This window comes from Thalassophryne amazonica, chromosome 16, assembly GCF_902500255.1.
Source record: "Thalassophryne amazonica chromosome 16, fThaAma1.1, whole genome shotgun sequence".
In the NCBI taxonomy this organism is placed as follows: Eukaryota; Metazoa; Chordata; class Actinopteri; order Batrachoidiformes; family Batrachoididae; genus Thalassophryne; species Thalassophryne amazonica.
In genome coordinates, this window is record NC_047118.1 from 66690 (window position 1) to 80954 (window position 14265).

General features: G+C 42.2%; 1 protein-coding gene across 1 annotated transcript in view; it reads right to left on the minus strand.

Moving 5' to 3' along the window:
* Positions 1 to 1594: 1594 nt before the first annotated feature.
* The window catches only part of LOC117528527, a 73789-nt gene continuing 61118 nt past the window's right edge, over positions 1595 to 14265 (minus strand). The window contains exon 4 of the mRNA XM_034191164.1: positions 1595 to 2900. Within this exon, the coding sequence (XP_034047055.1) occupies positions 1865 to 2900 (1036 nt within the window). The 3' untranslated portion in view covers positions 1595 to 1864. The remainder of the gene's footprint in view (positions 2901 to 14265) is intronic.

Genomic DNA, 14265 nt, shown 5'->3' on the forward strand with positions numbered 1-14265 from the left:
CGGACTTTCTTTGGAATCCCCCTCTTTGCAGACTCGTCGGGAATATGTGAGTGTGGTGCGTATGGACTTAAAATGACCTACTTTGCAGACGACAGCTTCACTTTTCTCCCCTGATAAAATGGGATATCAAGCTGTCCGTGCTTCAGTCACTCACAGTCCCATTCTCTCACATTCATACCACAAACACACTTAGTTTCACTTTTGGAATATTCAATTAATTTGCGTCTCTCTAACTGCTTCTCCTGAAATTTATTTTTACTCCTCCTGTATTTCTTAGCCGGATGGGGACTCGAACCCCTCCGCCAAATGTGCCGGCAGGACCGGAGACTCTAACTCCCTCCCCCGCACTTTATTCTGGATGGGGACTCGAACCTCTCCGCCAAATGTGCCGGCAGGACCGGAGACTCTAACTCCCTCCCCCCGCACTTTATTACCCACGTTAACGTATTTTATCCTCACAGGCAGGCAGTAATTATTTATGTTAATTTGTTGCGCCTCTCATTTGGTTCGGAGGCGTCATCAATCTACTGCGGTGAGCGGAGGTGGACGTCTATGGTCACCGGCCCGACGGAGAATTCACTCCTCAGGACTTTCTTCAGTGCGCGCTGTCAGCAGTGCGTCTCCCTCCTTTCGCTCGAGAAGATCTGTCGACGCCCCACGTTGGAAAAAAACTGTTGGGTTTGCACCCTGTTTTAAAGAAATGAGAGGCACAAACACTGTAAAGAAATCAGTCAGAGAGAGACAAATATATTTTATGCTCTGCGCAGAGGAGGAGGATAAGAAGCAGCTTGTAAGTGCTCAGCTCCAAAGCTCTCCTAAAATCCCCTCCTCTGGCTCGGCTTTTTATTTAGTTCACCAACATGAGAAAAAACAAACAAGGACAGTCAGGGAGAGGTTACACATGAGTCATGTCTCCATGAGGGAGATAGCAAAGCAAAGTAACGGCTGGAACCTTCCATTCCTGCAACATGAGCCTTGTGGCTCGTCAAAGCAGGACAAGGCACTTATGCAAAATGAAAAATAGTTTGCTCAATCATGAAGAATGCAGACAACAAGTCTTTCTTTTTAAAACCTCCTCTTCTCACAAAGAGGAAACGTACACGTAGTCATAAAAGGAAATAAATGTTAATATAAGCATGAATTATATAAAATAAATGATAATATAAGCATGAACTATATAAAATCCTTGACACACACATTACTACTTTAATATTTGAGATTTCTCCCCTCCACCCAAAAAATAACAGAAATTTATGTTTGCACTAGTTAAAGAATTATTTTATTTCTCTGTAACTAGCCAATTTACCTCACAATGTCTCATAAATAATTTACGATTACTATTATTAGTAGCAGTAGTAGTGCATCCCTCTGACAAAGTCCAGGTTATGCCATTTAGCAGTGTGTAAAATAATAATTTTAAAAAGCCTGACAATTTTTCTGACCGTTTTGAGTACAGTTTTATGGTGAAATTAGATCTTGGGTTTAAGACTGAATTATTGTAATATAAGCAAACCAACTTGGCAAGCATCATAGTAAGAAGGCAAACAAACCACCACCAAGACCACTTCAGTGTACTAATTCCACCCCCCGATTCTGTTTGACCCAAGATCTACTTTTAAAGTTGACAGTGTATTGCGATCTACCAAGCCATATTGAACGTTTTTTTTTGTTTGTTGGTTTGTTGAACTTGTTAGTCCTTGAAGATCTCATTCAATTTGGATTTTGAGGGACCCCATAGGGAAATCATATATTGTGGCCAGAGTAAAGGCCACTGAGACATTTTATGATGCTGGACTACATTAATAAAGAGGACCTGAACTGACAGGATGAGGATTACCTCAAACACAAAACTGGGCATTAACGGCTACTGAACAACACACAACTCAATTTCTTCATTAGTTTCATCCACGTTATTGTTTGGAAATTTTACTTTTGTTTCTCTGGGTTTATTTTTCTTCTGTTTGGGATAAAATGGCATCTCCAGTATAGCTTTGTTCTTCTCTGACGTCAGCAGACACTGGCACAGAGACTCACAGATCTTTTTCCATGAGTCCATCTCGGAACGCCAAAGTGCAGATCTGGCTCGGATGAACTGGGACACTTCGCTCTCAATGCCTTTGGCCAAGCTGATGCTGTCTTTGCAAATAAAGAAGACATCCATGCCAAGGAAGAGAGCATTGAGTGCAATAAAACTAACCCTGGCAGTCTTGGAGAGGGCGAAGGGCCCTTTGAGTGCCGCCTGTCCGATCTCTGGGATATCTGTGGCCACGTTACTAACTGTTTTACCTTCGATAGCTGCCACTTTTGCTGCATTTTCAATTGCCTTTTCATTTCTGAGGACTTTAGCTGCAGAGGCAGCATCAACAAGTAAATCAATGCCTCTTCCAATAGCACTAGTGTTCGCCACCACCTTCACGACTCCCACAGTCACTGGTCCAATCGGACTTTCTTCCATTCTTTTTTCAGCTTCAGTGTACACCTCCTCCAGGCACCTCTGGAGAGCCTGTACATCCTCCATGAAACTCTCAAAGACTTCATGAGATTTTTTTGTGTGCTTGCGATTGACTCCGATCTCTGTGGCTGTGGTTACAGTGCTGTTAACAGCACTAGTAACACCCAACCCAACTCCAGTCATTGTCAAAGCCAATGATGCTCCTGCTGTGAAAGGAATCAACGCCAAACCAACAATGGAAAACACGCCACCAACTGCACCGATTGAGCTGCCTGCAACACTGGAGATCTTTGCGCCCTTCTTCATCTTGTCAAGTTGAACAGCGCTCTCCTCCAGGTCCTGTAGAAACTGGAGCATTCTGGGTTCTCGCTGGCTGAACTCGCTGATGAAGGAGCACTGAGACTCTTCAACCTGGAACATGAAGCCAAGTTGAAAGTGCTGATCCAACCTGTGAAAGAGAAGGATTATGGCAGAGCTACAGAGGCAGTGTTTCTATCTTTAAAAAGTTCTTGCCAATGTTCTAAATCTGTTGCAAAATTGCACAATATGAACTACTGGGGAAGGCGCTGCCATCTTGTCCGCGAACATAGATAGAGCTCTACAGGGAGGGTAGCATTGGGAATTTACAGCAGGCCACAGAGCAGGTGATTAGAGACCCTGCAAGGCTTATGACAAACGTGGATGTGGAATCCATTAGCTTACCTGGGGAAATTAGGGCAGAAAATCCACTATCAATCAATCAATCAATCAATTTTTTTATATAGCGCCAAATCACAACAAACAGTTGCCCCAAGGCGCTTTATATTGTAAGGCAAGGCCATACAATAATTATGTAAAACCCCAACGGTCAAAACGACCCCCTGTGAGCAAGCACTTGGCTACAGTGGGAAGGAAAAACTCCCTTTTAACAGGAAGAAACCTCCAGCAGAACCAGGCTCAGGGAGGGGCAGTCTTCTGCTGGGACTGGTTGGGGCTGAGGGAGAGAACCAGGAAAAAGACATGCTGTGGAGGGGAGCAGAGATCGATCACTAATGATTAAATGCAGAGTGGTGCATACAGAGCAAAAAGAGAAAGAAACAGTGCATCATGGGAACCCCCCAGCAGTCTACGTCTATAGCAGCATAACTAAGGGATGGTTCAGGGTCAGGGTTCAGACTATGGTGATAGTGCAGTTTATCTACCAGGGAGGGAAATTCAACAGGTTGAGTCTGTGGCCTGCTTCCATAGACGTGTCCATAAAAATCATAGAGGGATATGCTTTCCAAACTTAATACCCATTACTACATTGGATGATGTTGAAATTGAGGATGGCCCAGTGGTTGTTCCAGCAATATCAGAGATTTCATGTCTGCTACCTACAACTCGCGTGGAATGTCTCAAACCTAAACCTACTTCTAGGTATCTTATATATGCTACTCTGGAACCACCCCTAAACCCAAACAGTCCAACTGTCAACCCCACTGAAGTCCTTAGTCTGGGTCTCGTTAACATAAGATCACTATCCTCAAAATCGCTGTTGATTAATGATCTAATTATTGATCATCACCTAGATATGATTGGGTTATGTGAAACCTGGCTTAAACCTACAGCTGTCCTCCCCTTGAATGAGGCCTGCCCACCAGCATATACATTTAGTCACGTCCCTCCTGATGCGAAGCAAGGTGGGGGTGTTGCTCTTATTTATGAATCTAGGTTTAGCTTATTAGCTGTTGGGAGTCACAAATATAACTCGTATGAGCATCTGATTCTCTGCTCTGCTCAGGATATTACGCATTGCCAAGGTCAGAAGAATAAAAATCAGCCATATTACTTTGTCACTGTATATAGGCCTCCTGGCCCATATTCTGAATTCTTAGATGAATTTGGTGTGTTCATCTCTAACTTGTCAACTCATGCAGATAATTGATAATTCTGATCATTGGTGACTTTAACGTTCATATAAATAAGGCTTCTGATTCCCTCTGCAAGTCATTTATGGAAATTGTGGATGGATTAGGATTTTGGCAATGCATTCAGGACTGCACACACATTCGTGGAAATACACTGGATTTGGTTCTTGCACGTGATATTGCTGTCATGAATATTGACATCATGCCTCTTTCATCAGTGGTCTCTGATCACTCGCTGATTAGGTTTACAGTTTCGCTGCCGTGTTTAGTGGAACTGCAACCTTATTTATCACTATGGCGACGCATCAACTCCTTAACTAAGACTGAATTTGAAGCTAGACTGCCTGATGTCTTAGCGTCACATTTGGCAACTACCCAATCAGTAGACAGTCTTATGGATAGTTTAAACTCAGTGCTCAAAACTACACTCGACATGATTGCGCCACCTGTGTTAAAACCACGCTCCCCCAAAACACAGTCACCTTGGTTCAATGATTATCTGCGTGACCTCAAGCATAAGGCCAGAGGTCTAGAATGGAAATGGCTATCTTAGACTATAAACATGCATTATTGGCTACAAAGCGGACTTACTACTCTGATTTGATAAACAAAAACAAGCATAACTCAAAGTTCTTGTTCGACACGGTGGCAACACTTATTCATGGACAGCCACCTGTAGCTCACTCTCCTTTTACAGCACAAGATTTCCTGGATTACTTTGAGAGGAAAATAGAAGACATCAGGTTAAACATATCCCAGCATGCCTTAATCCAGCCACTACACCCTGCTATTGATGTGGGCGCCACTACTGAGGTATTACCTAGGTTTACAGAATTTGATAGTATCTCACTAGGCATGCTGATGAAACTTCTAATGTCAACAAAAAGCACAACCTGTTTATTTGATCCTATACTAACAAAACTGTTTAAGGACCTGTGGCCCACTCTTAATCTTTCTTTAAACCTCTGGGGCCGACGCCGTCGTATACGACGGCTAAGACCAAGCTTTACTAAATTATAAATAACTTTTTAATGATATGAGCAGTGGTGGGCACAGATAACCAAAAAATTAACTTCGATAACAGATAATCAGATAACTGAAAAGTTATCTTTGATAAACATAAAACAATAAACCACCCAAAAATGTATCGGAAGTTACAGATAATCAATAAATTCCAGTATTGTCTCTGGTACACTTGCAACTACTAACTAACTGATTTTGAGGTTTAGTACCATGATCGCTTCTGAAAGCATCAAAAGCGACAACAGACCCAAACAATGGGCCCACACTTCTATCTTTGAACATATTGACCCCTGATGGAATTTTCTATTTGCTACATGGCTTCCAGCACAGAAGCAACTAAGAGAAGCTATAAAGCTCAACTCTACTCAGTCACAGGCCGAGGTCTTGGAAAATAAAGCCCTGCTGAGTTATGGTTTGGTGTATAAATAAAATGAATACTGATAGAATAAGACCATTAATGTCAATTCTGTCATTTGTACAAAGTTAAAATATAACATATATCTTTTAATGTTGAATAATGCACTAATTCTGAAGTTTTGTAACAAACACAGACAGATCGCAAAGGATTCTGGGTAAAATGTGCCTCGGCTAAACACTGATTGGTTGGTTGGTTGATTATGTAAACCAACACGTTAATGTGACGTGTTGTGTGTTGGTGTTTACAAATAAATGTGCTTTTGTAAAATATTCCATTTTCTTATTTGTAAAAACAGGCATTTAAAAAAAAAATAAATAAATAAAACAAAACAAAAAAAGCCAAGTTGCAATTAAATAACCGTCTGATATAACTGGTGTCAAAATAAATAGAACACTGTCATGATCTACTGGTGCCAGTGCAAGTTTTGGCCCTTTTTCAGTTGATTTTTCGTTGGTGTGGGAATTTTTTGGATCGCATCAGTGTCAGGTTAATAGCGCGTCCTGCATCGTTTAGTATACATGGAGTAACGAGCTGCTTTTAACATCTCACGACCACCTCTCGCACTGTGCATGTGCAAACACCGCAGACCTGTCTTGTAAAGTTTTTTTTTTTTTTAAACTTTGATGTCTCCCATTGAGAGTTTTTGTAAATTAAGTTAGAAAAAAAGCTTCTGTTTATGTTTTGCTTCTGGAAACAGGAGTCCGACGTGTGTTTTTTGAACATACAATGTGTGTGAGAACATAAATCATGTGCTCTGAACTTTTACACCGTGCAGTTCTGTGGTACACTTTGAGCTGGAACCGCATACAGAAAATATCAGACCAGCTTCAGTTTGAATACTGCCATGAACACTACTGGCCAGTAGATGGCAGTAGAGACTTGCCAAAACAAAATTCCAGATAATCTGTGTCTGCTGCTACTCTGCTATGTTTAAGATGCATGGAATTTAATAAACGCAAACACAATAACGTCTATAAACCCAGAGAATATATTCACAAGAGTTTTAGGCACTAGAGTTTAATGCCCTTATCCGTGGAGCCTGATCAGAGTGTCTCAAATGCATTTTTCATGTCATGAACGTACTGAGATTACCCTATCCTACCCATAATGCACCTGGACACACAGCATGCACACACTAAAACCTTAAAAATTAGCGCATTACTTTAAAGTAGACCTGCATTGAAATAAATGTGGTCAGATTTCAGAAAGAAATAGCTGATATGTATTTATAAGACCCTTGTGAATGCAGTAAAGTAAATCTGTAGGCCCAAATTTGTAATTCAGTGGAGAATCTTCGTTTAAAAATGACAAATTTGCAGCTAAAATTTAGCCCTCTGTGAAAACAGTTTGTACAGCCGTATCATTTCCATGACGTCAGGGACAAGACGACGCGCTCCCGCCTTCAGTCCGATCCCGCTTTGAAATTGATTTTATCTGTTAGTAATGTTACTGTTATACACATCCTAGTTTCAACATCCAAAAGTAAGCTGCACTGAATGTGAGATACAGCTCTGCATGCCCGGTCTGCATGCTCAGATCAACAGCGAGCGACATCGACAGCAGGCGCCGTTCTTCCCCGATGCCTCGCTCTCACTGCCCCTGATGCACTTACCGAGTGCATGTGCTCGTTAAATGCCGCCGCGGGCCACTCACACCCCCATGTCTGCTGTGCAGCTGCAGACACGTCCCTGTCTACTGAATTGAGGTGCAGCCAACTTGGCACAAGTCCTGAGATTACGCTCGCTGTTTAATGCGAGCGGCCGGTACACCTGTTGCTGCAAGGACAGACTTCTTGTTGCAAAATCCACAGCACCGCACTCTATCCATGAAGCCAGAGGACACACACCAATTAGCTAAACTGCAGGATTGTCTTACAGACATAAAGACATGGATGACCTCTAATTTCCTGCTTTTAAACTCAGATAAAACTGAAGTTATTGTACTTGGCCCCACAAATCTTAGAAACATGGTGTCTAACCAGATCCTTACTGTGGATGGCATTACCCTGACCTCTAGTAATACTCATTTTTGATCAGGATATGTCATTCAAAGCGCATATTAAACAAATATGTAGGACTGCTTTTTTGCATTTACGCAATATCTCTAAAATCAGAAAGGTCTTGTCTCAGAGTGATGCTGAAAAACTAATTCATGCATTTATTTCCTCTAGGCTGGACTATTGTAATTCATTATTATCAGGTTGTCCTAAAAGTTCCCTAAAAAGCCTTCAGTTAATTCAAAATGCTGCAGCTAGAGTACTGACGGGGACTAGAAGGAGAGAGCATATCTCACCCATATTGGCCTCTCTTCATTGGCTTCCTGTTAATTCTAGAATAGAATTTAAAATTCTTCTTCTTACTTATAAGGTTTTGAATAATCAGGTCCCATCTTATCTTAGGGACCTCGTAGTACCATATCACCCCAATAGAGCGCTTCGCTCTCAGACTGCAGGCTTACTTGTAGTTCCTAGGGTTTGTAAGAGTAGAATGGGAGGCAGAGCCTTCAGCTTTCAGGCTCCTCTCCTGTGGAACCAGCTCCCAATTCAGATCAGGGAGACAGACACCCTCTCTACTTTTAAGATTAGGCTTAAAACTTTCCTTTTTGCTAAAGCTTATAGTTAGGGCTGGATCAGGTGACCCTGAACCATCCCTTAGTTATGCTGCTATAGACGTAGACTGCTGGGGGGTTCCCATGATGCACTGTTTCTTTCTCTTTTTGCTCTGTATGCACCACTCTGCATTTAATCATTAGTGATCGATCTCTGCTCCCCTCCACAGCATGTCTTTTTCCTGGTTCTCTCCCTCAGCCCCAACCAGTCCCAGCAGAAGACTGCCCCTCCCTGAGCCTGGTTCTGCTGGAGGTTTCTTCCTGTTAAAAGGGAGTTTTTCCTTCCCACTGTAGCCAAGTGCTTGCTCACAGGGGGTCGTTTTGACCACTGGGGTTTTACATAATTATTGTATGGCCTTGCCTTACAATATAAAGCGCCTTGGGGCAACTGTTTGTTGTGATTTGGCGCTATATAAAAAAATTGATTGAAATTGATTGATTGATGTCTCGGCAATTGGAGCTGAGACGCTGAGAGAGGTTTATATATTTTTAATGACTGGGATTCTTTGTGGGTCTCGCCTCCATATCCCGTGATGGTACCGGAGGCGAAAGACAGTAGATTTTCATTGCGACACCACTCAATCAAATGGGCATATGAAAAAGTCCCCCAAAATAATTTTCAGGCAAAAATAAAAATAAATGTATACTCACCAAACGTACCGCAAGACAATATGAAGTTTGAAAAAACCGTTGATCCTTCCGTATAAGACAAAAAGGTAAGCGATGCAAACTGACGTAAATCCACTAATTACAATTGGCGCAATGCATGCTGGGAGAGGGTCTTGTCCGTGACGTCTCGGCAGCGTCCATGATGAGAGGGACAATTTGCGGAGGGCTAAATGTTAGCTGTAAATTTGTCATTTTCAATTGAAGATTTCTCCGTTGAATGACAGATCTGGGCTTGCAGATTTACTTTACTACATTCAGAAGGATCTCATGTGTAAATGTAAGTCATTTTTTGTTCAAAAAATCTGACTGCATTTTTTTCAATGCAGGTCTCCTTTAAAACTAAAACATATATCTGATATTTTCACTTTATAAAACTTCAGATGTAACATTAATTTAAATAACTTGTCTGAAATTAGTTTGATTAAAATTTGAACCATAACTTAAAAATGTATGCCTCTGGATGACTTGGGTGATATTGCCGTCGTATCAGTATGGGGTTAAAAGTAGAGGTGGGTGATACCGGGAATTTTGGTATTGACTGGATACCAAGTAAATCTAATTACAAGTACAGTCTAAATTTATCTTATCTTAAAAGCTTCATAGATCCAAAGGATCCAAAAGACCTAGAATAAAAGTTCGCCAAACATTGGATGTGACAACAAAATACTTTATTATCACAATTATTATCACAACATTTTTGTTTAAAAAAATATCACTCAACACAACTTAAAACAAAATCTCCAGAGGTAGAGGACTGAGAAATCACAATACATGGGTACGCTGCTCTGTGTTGTGTGACACAGCACAGCACTGCTCTTACTGACAGAGAGTAGACTTTGATGAATCTGCGTGCACAGCAGTCAGTGCGTACATGAGGATCATTCAATATCAATACCAGCGTTGGTATCAATATTATCGATATTAGGATTGATCTGCCCACCTCTAGTTAAAAGAAATGAGGTTTTTTATTTTTGTGACCAGTTCTCCTTTACCTGCAGAGGATAGAGCGATTTCTTCAAGAAGCTGCTCTCCTGTTTTTGCAGAGGGTAGAACTACACATCTGCTATAAAACATTTAACAGGTAGGTGTGCGACTGATTTTAAATTTTATAAGAGTTTATAGCTGTTCAGCTATAAACTTAATATTACCATGTTAATGGTCTAAAAATTTTCGGACAAAAATTTATCGGAAGATAATTAGTCCGGTAATGGTTTTCAAAGTTATCTGAAAGATAATGTTGTGTGGGCCGCTGAAGAGGAGGTACTGCTGGCCCACCACCAGATGGCGCTCAGCCACACTGGCACATTTTGGCCCTTAGAGGGCGCACAGGCCGGTTGGCCTCTCTGATGTCACCAGGTGTGCTCGTTGGCTGCCAGCTGACTGTCATCACTCATCACTACCATTCATAAAAGCCTGGGAAGGACACCATAACTCTGCCGAGTTATCAGCTTACCACGCAAGTAAACCGACTCAGCCGTTTTGTGCCATACACACATTCATTGTAACTGAAGTCTTTGCAGTTGTGACTTATACTTGCAGCTTGTAGCCGAGTTTGTGGAAGTTGGAGGAGTTGGCGTCTCCACTCCTCACTTCTGACTTACTAAGTATAACAATTGACACTGCACGTCCTCCAGTTTTTCCTCTGCACTCTGGGAGTATCTGGATTTAGTCCTACAAGAGGATTACTGTGAGTTGCTGATGGTTTGCTGGGTGTTCACGCACCCACCCTTAACCTGTTTTTGTTCCTGCCAGCAGTACCGGGTCTGACAGCCACGAGCGGTGGCCACCTGGGGGGAATCAGGACTTGGCAGCTCTGGTGTGTTGCAGGTCTCTGATGGCGGTGGAACTTCGTGGGTTCCAGCTCTCCTCTGGATAGGCGTCCCCTACCCTCGGGCCTGCCCACACGTCCCCTTTTTGATTACTGATTGACTGAAGCATATTTGGTTTTGTTTGCACATTTGCATAATAAATTGTCTTTTATTTGACTTCCTATTGGCCGTTCATTTACGCCCCCTGGCGTGGGTCCGTGTACTTCACTTTCCCAACAGATAATCTGATAATGAAAACATTATCTTCGATAATTATCGGTTATCAGATTATCGGAACTGTAAGAGATAAAAACTTACTTTTTCTTTTTTTTGCCGAAAAGTTAACTCCGCGGACTTTCGATCCAGCCATCAGCCATCTTTGTACTCCTCATGGAAGCTGTGTGATGACGTGTGCAATGTGAGTGTCCAGTCGGAATTGGTTCATCATCACATGGTTTTCCAAAATCCAATCGTAGGGCAGATTCACCTCATGTGAAAAGCCAAAGATCGTTTTCATGAGTGATATGTTACTAGTTGGCCCATCTGAATAGCTCCCTGGGTGCTCCAATGAGTACAACCAGTGTGTCCTGCACGATTACGCACAGTGATCAGTGAAAGCAGGAGCAGATGGAGAGCCTCTGATGAAAATCTCACGTGCTCAAACAAAGAGTGTGTAACTATAAGGATTGCTCCACTAGTTTGCATGTGAATGTTACTGGATAACTCTGTTGCTTTCTCGGCGTAAAGCACTTGTTTACCATATCAATGGAGTGAGGGGGAGGGCCGCTCCTCAGACTGTAAGGAGCCAAAGTGGGCCAAAGTGTGAATGAAAGCTGCTTTAGGAGCAGCACAGAGCACTCCAAAACACAGCAGAAGTAGAAGTTTATGTTGTAACCATTGTGTAATAGCAGACAGAAATTGCTTTGAGATGAGACAAACAAAACGCATAGACCATTTTGTAGATATTGTTCAAAATGTGCATTTGTGTTTATTGTTTGAACCTTTTTGTTGTACAGTCTTTCACACAAGACCTCAAATTACCTTTATAAAGTGTTTTTATATAAGTGCTTTATATAGTTTGCTGTGTTTTGAATAAATGTGTGTGGAAAATTATTTTCAGCTTTACTTTTTTCTTTGTTATTTTTGATTGTAAACCTTTATTACACTTATAAAACACAACAAACACACAAATATTATGAAAGCACAGGTTGTCCTGAAAAAAAGACATACAGCTTGATTGTGGGATGCAGGGAGAGCTGTTAACAGCAATAATAAAACATTTATGCCAGGCGAGTGAACTGTCCAAAAAATGCCCTCGGACCCCAGAGGGTTAATTTCTGGATGTGTTTGTAATTGTTTCAAATCTGCAGTCATTAAACCATTACTTAAGAAACCTAAAATTGACCCTAGTGTATTGAAAAACTATAGGTCGATATCAAATCTATCATTTTGCTCTAAATTTCTGGAAAAAGTGGTTTCACGGCAGCTTGTGGACTAGCTTACTGAGAATAATTTCTTTGAGCCACTGCAGTCTGCTTTTAGAAAATATCATTCCACAGAGACTCCTCTCACTAAAATGGTGAATGATCTGCTTACAATGGATTTGGACACCACTACGGTTCTGGTGCTGTTAGATCTCAGTGCTGCATTTGATACCGTGGATCATCATATTCTACTTGATAGGCTGGAAAATCATTTTGGGATTACTGGGAGTGCCCTTGCATGGCTGACGTCATACTTGACCAGTTGTTCTCACTGTGTTTTGTACAGTAACACTACCTCTAACTAAGGATGAGCAAGTACACCACTATCTGTATCTGCATCTGTACACGGAGTGGGCAGGGCCTAAACCAAAAGTGGGTGTTGTTTAAACAGAAATGGGTGGGGCTTACATCTATACATTATTTTAAGTCTGAAATTGATATTGATTGATCAGAAGTTGCTATATTTATTGTTTATTTGAAAACTATTTACACAACAGCTTCAAAATTGAGATTTAAATCAATGATTTTGATCACAAAAGTAAGAGAACTATTTACAGAACAAGTTTTTTATGAACTCAGAACATGAATTTTCTTACGTGTATGAATTAATATTTACAGAGCAGCCTCAGAATTGAGATTCAAATCAATGATTTTGATCACGCCCTCCTGTGGGTTCACCACCTGCAGAGGGGGCCATGGGGGTCGGGTGCAGAGAGGATTGGGTGGCCCGACGGCCCGGTCCATGCTCACAGCCCCTGGCTGTTGGGACGTGGAATGTCACCTCGCTAGGGGGGAAGGAGGCTGAGCTTGTGCGGGAGGTTGAGAGATACCGACTAGAGATAGGCTCATCGCCACACACAGCTTGGGCTCTGGTACCCAACTCCTGGAGAGGAGCTGGAGGCTTCATTTTTCTGGCATTGCCCATGGGGAGAGGCGGAGAGCTGGGGTCGCATTTCTTATTGCTCCCCAGCTCAGTCGCCATGTGTTGGAGTTCACTCTGGTGAACGACAGGGTCGCGTCCCTATGCCTTCGGGTCGGGGACAGGTCTCTCACCGTTGTCTTGGCATATGGGCCGAGCAGCAGTGCAGAGTACCCGACCTTCCTGGAGTCCCTGGGAGGGGTACTAGATAGCGCTCCGACTGGGGACTCCATTGTTCTCCCACGTCGCCCACGTGGGCGGCGACAGTGAGACCTGGAGGGGTGTGATCGGGAAGCACGGCCTCTCCGATCTGAACCCGAGTGGTGTTCAGTTGTTGGACTTCTGTGCTAGTCACAGTTTGTCCATCATGAACACCATGTTCGAGCTCAAGGGTGTCCATAAGTGCATGTGACACCAGGACACCCTGAGCCGGAGGTCGATGATCGACTTTGTATCATCGTATCATTAAAAACTTAAAAAGACTTTATTATTATGGTCAAGTCGTCATAAACTTAAAAAAAACCTCCCTTGTTACACCTTCATCAGGGAGTGAAAGCGCTGACATAGAAGGGGAGGTTCTTATGACAACATTCCACCAATCAGAAGACTCCAACTGACAAACATGGTATTCTAGTAATTATATATAAACTCCAGCAGATGTCACAGCAGATCGACACAAATTTAAGGGAATAACTAATGCCTGTGCGGAGTATTGGGGGGGGGGGGGGGGGGGGGTTCAGTGGAAACCATTTGGGGTGTGGAGGTTTAGGCATCCTGAAAAAAGGGGTTACCTAAACCTAACCCAATTGGTGACACTTGCTTAAAATACACTCAACAAAAATGTAAACGCAACACTTTTGGTTTTGCTCCCATTTTGTATGAGATGAACTCAAAGATCTAAAACTTTTTCCACATACACAATATCACCATTTCCCTCAAATATTGTTCACAAACCAGTCTAAATCTGTGATAGTGAGCACTTCTCCTTTGCTGAGA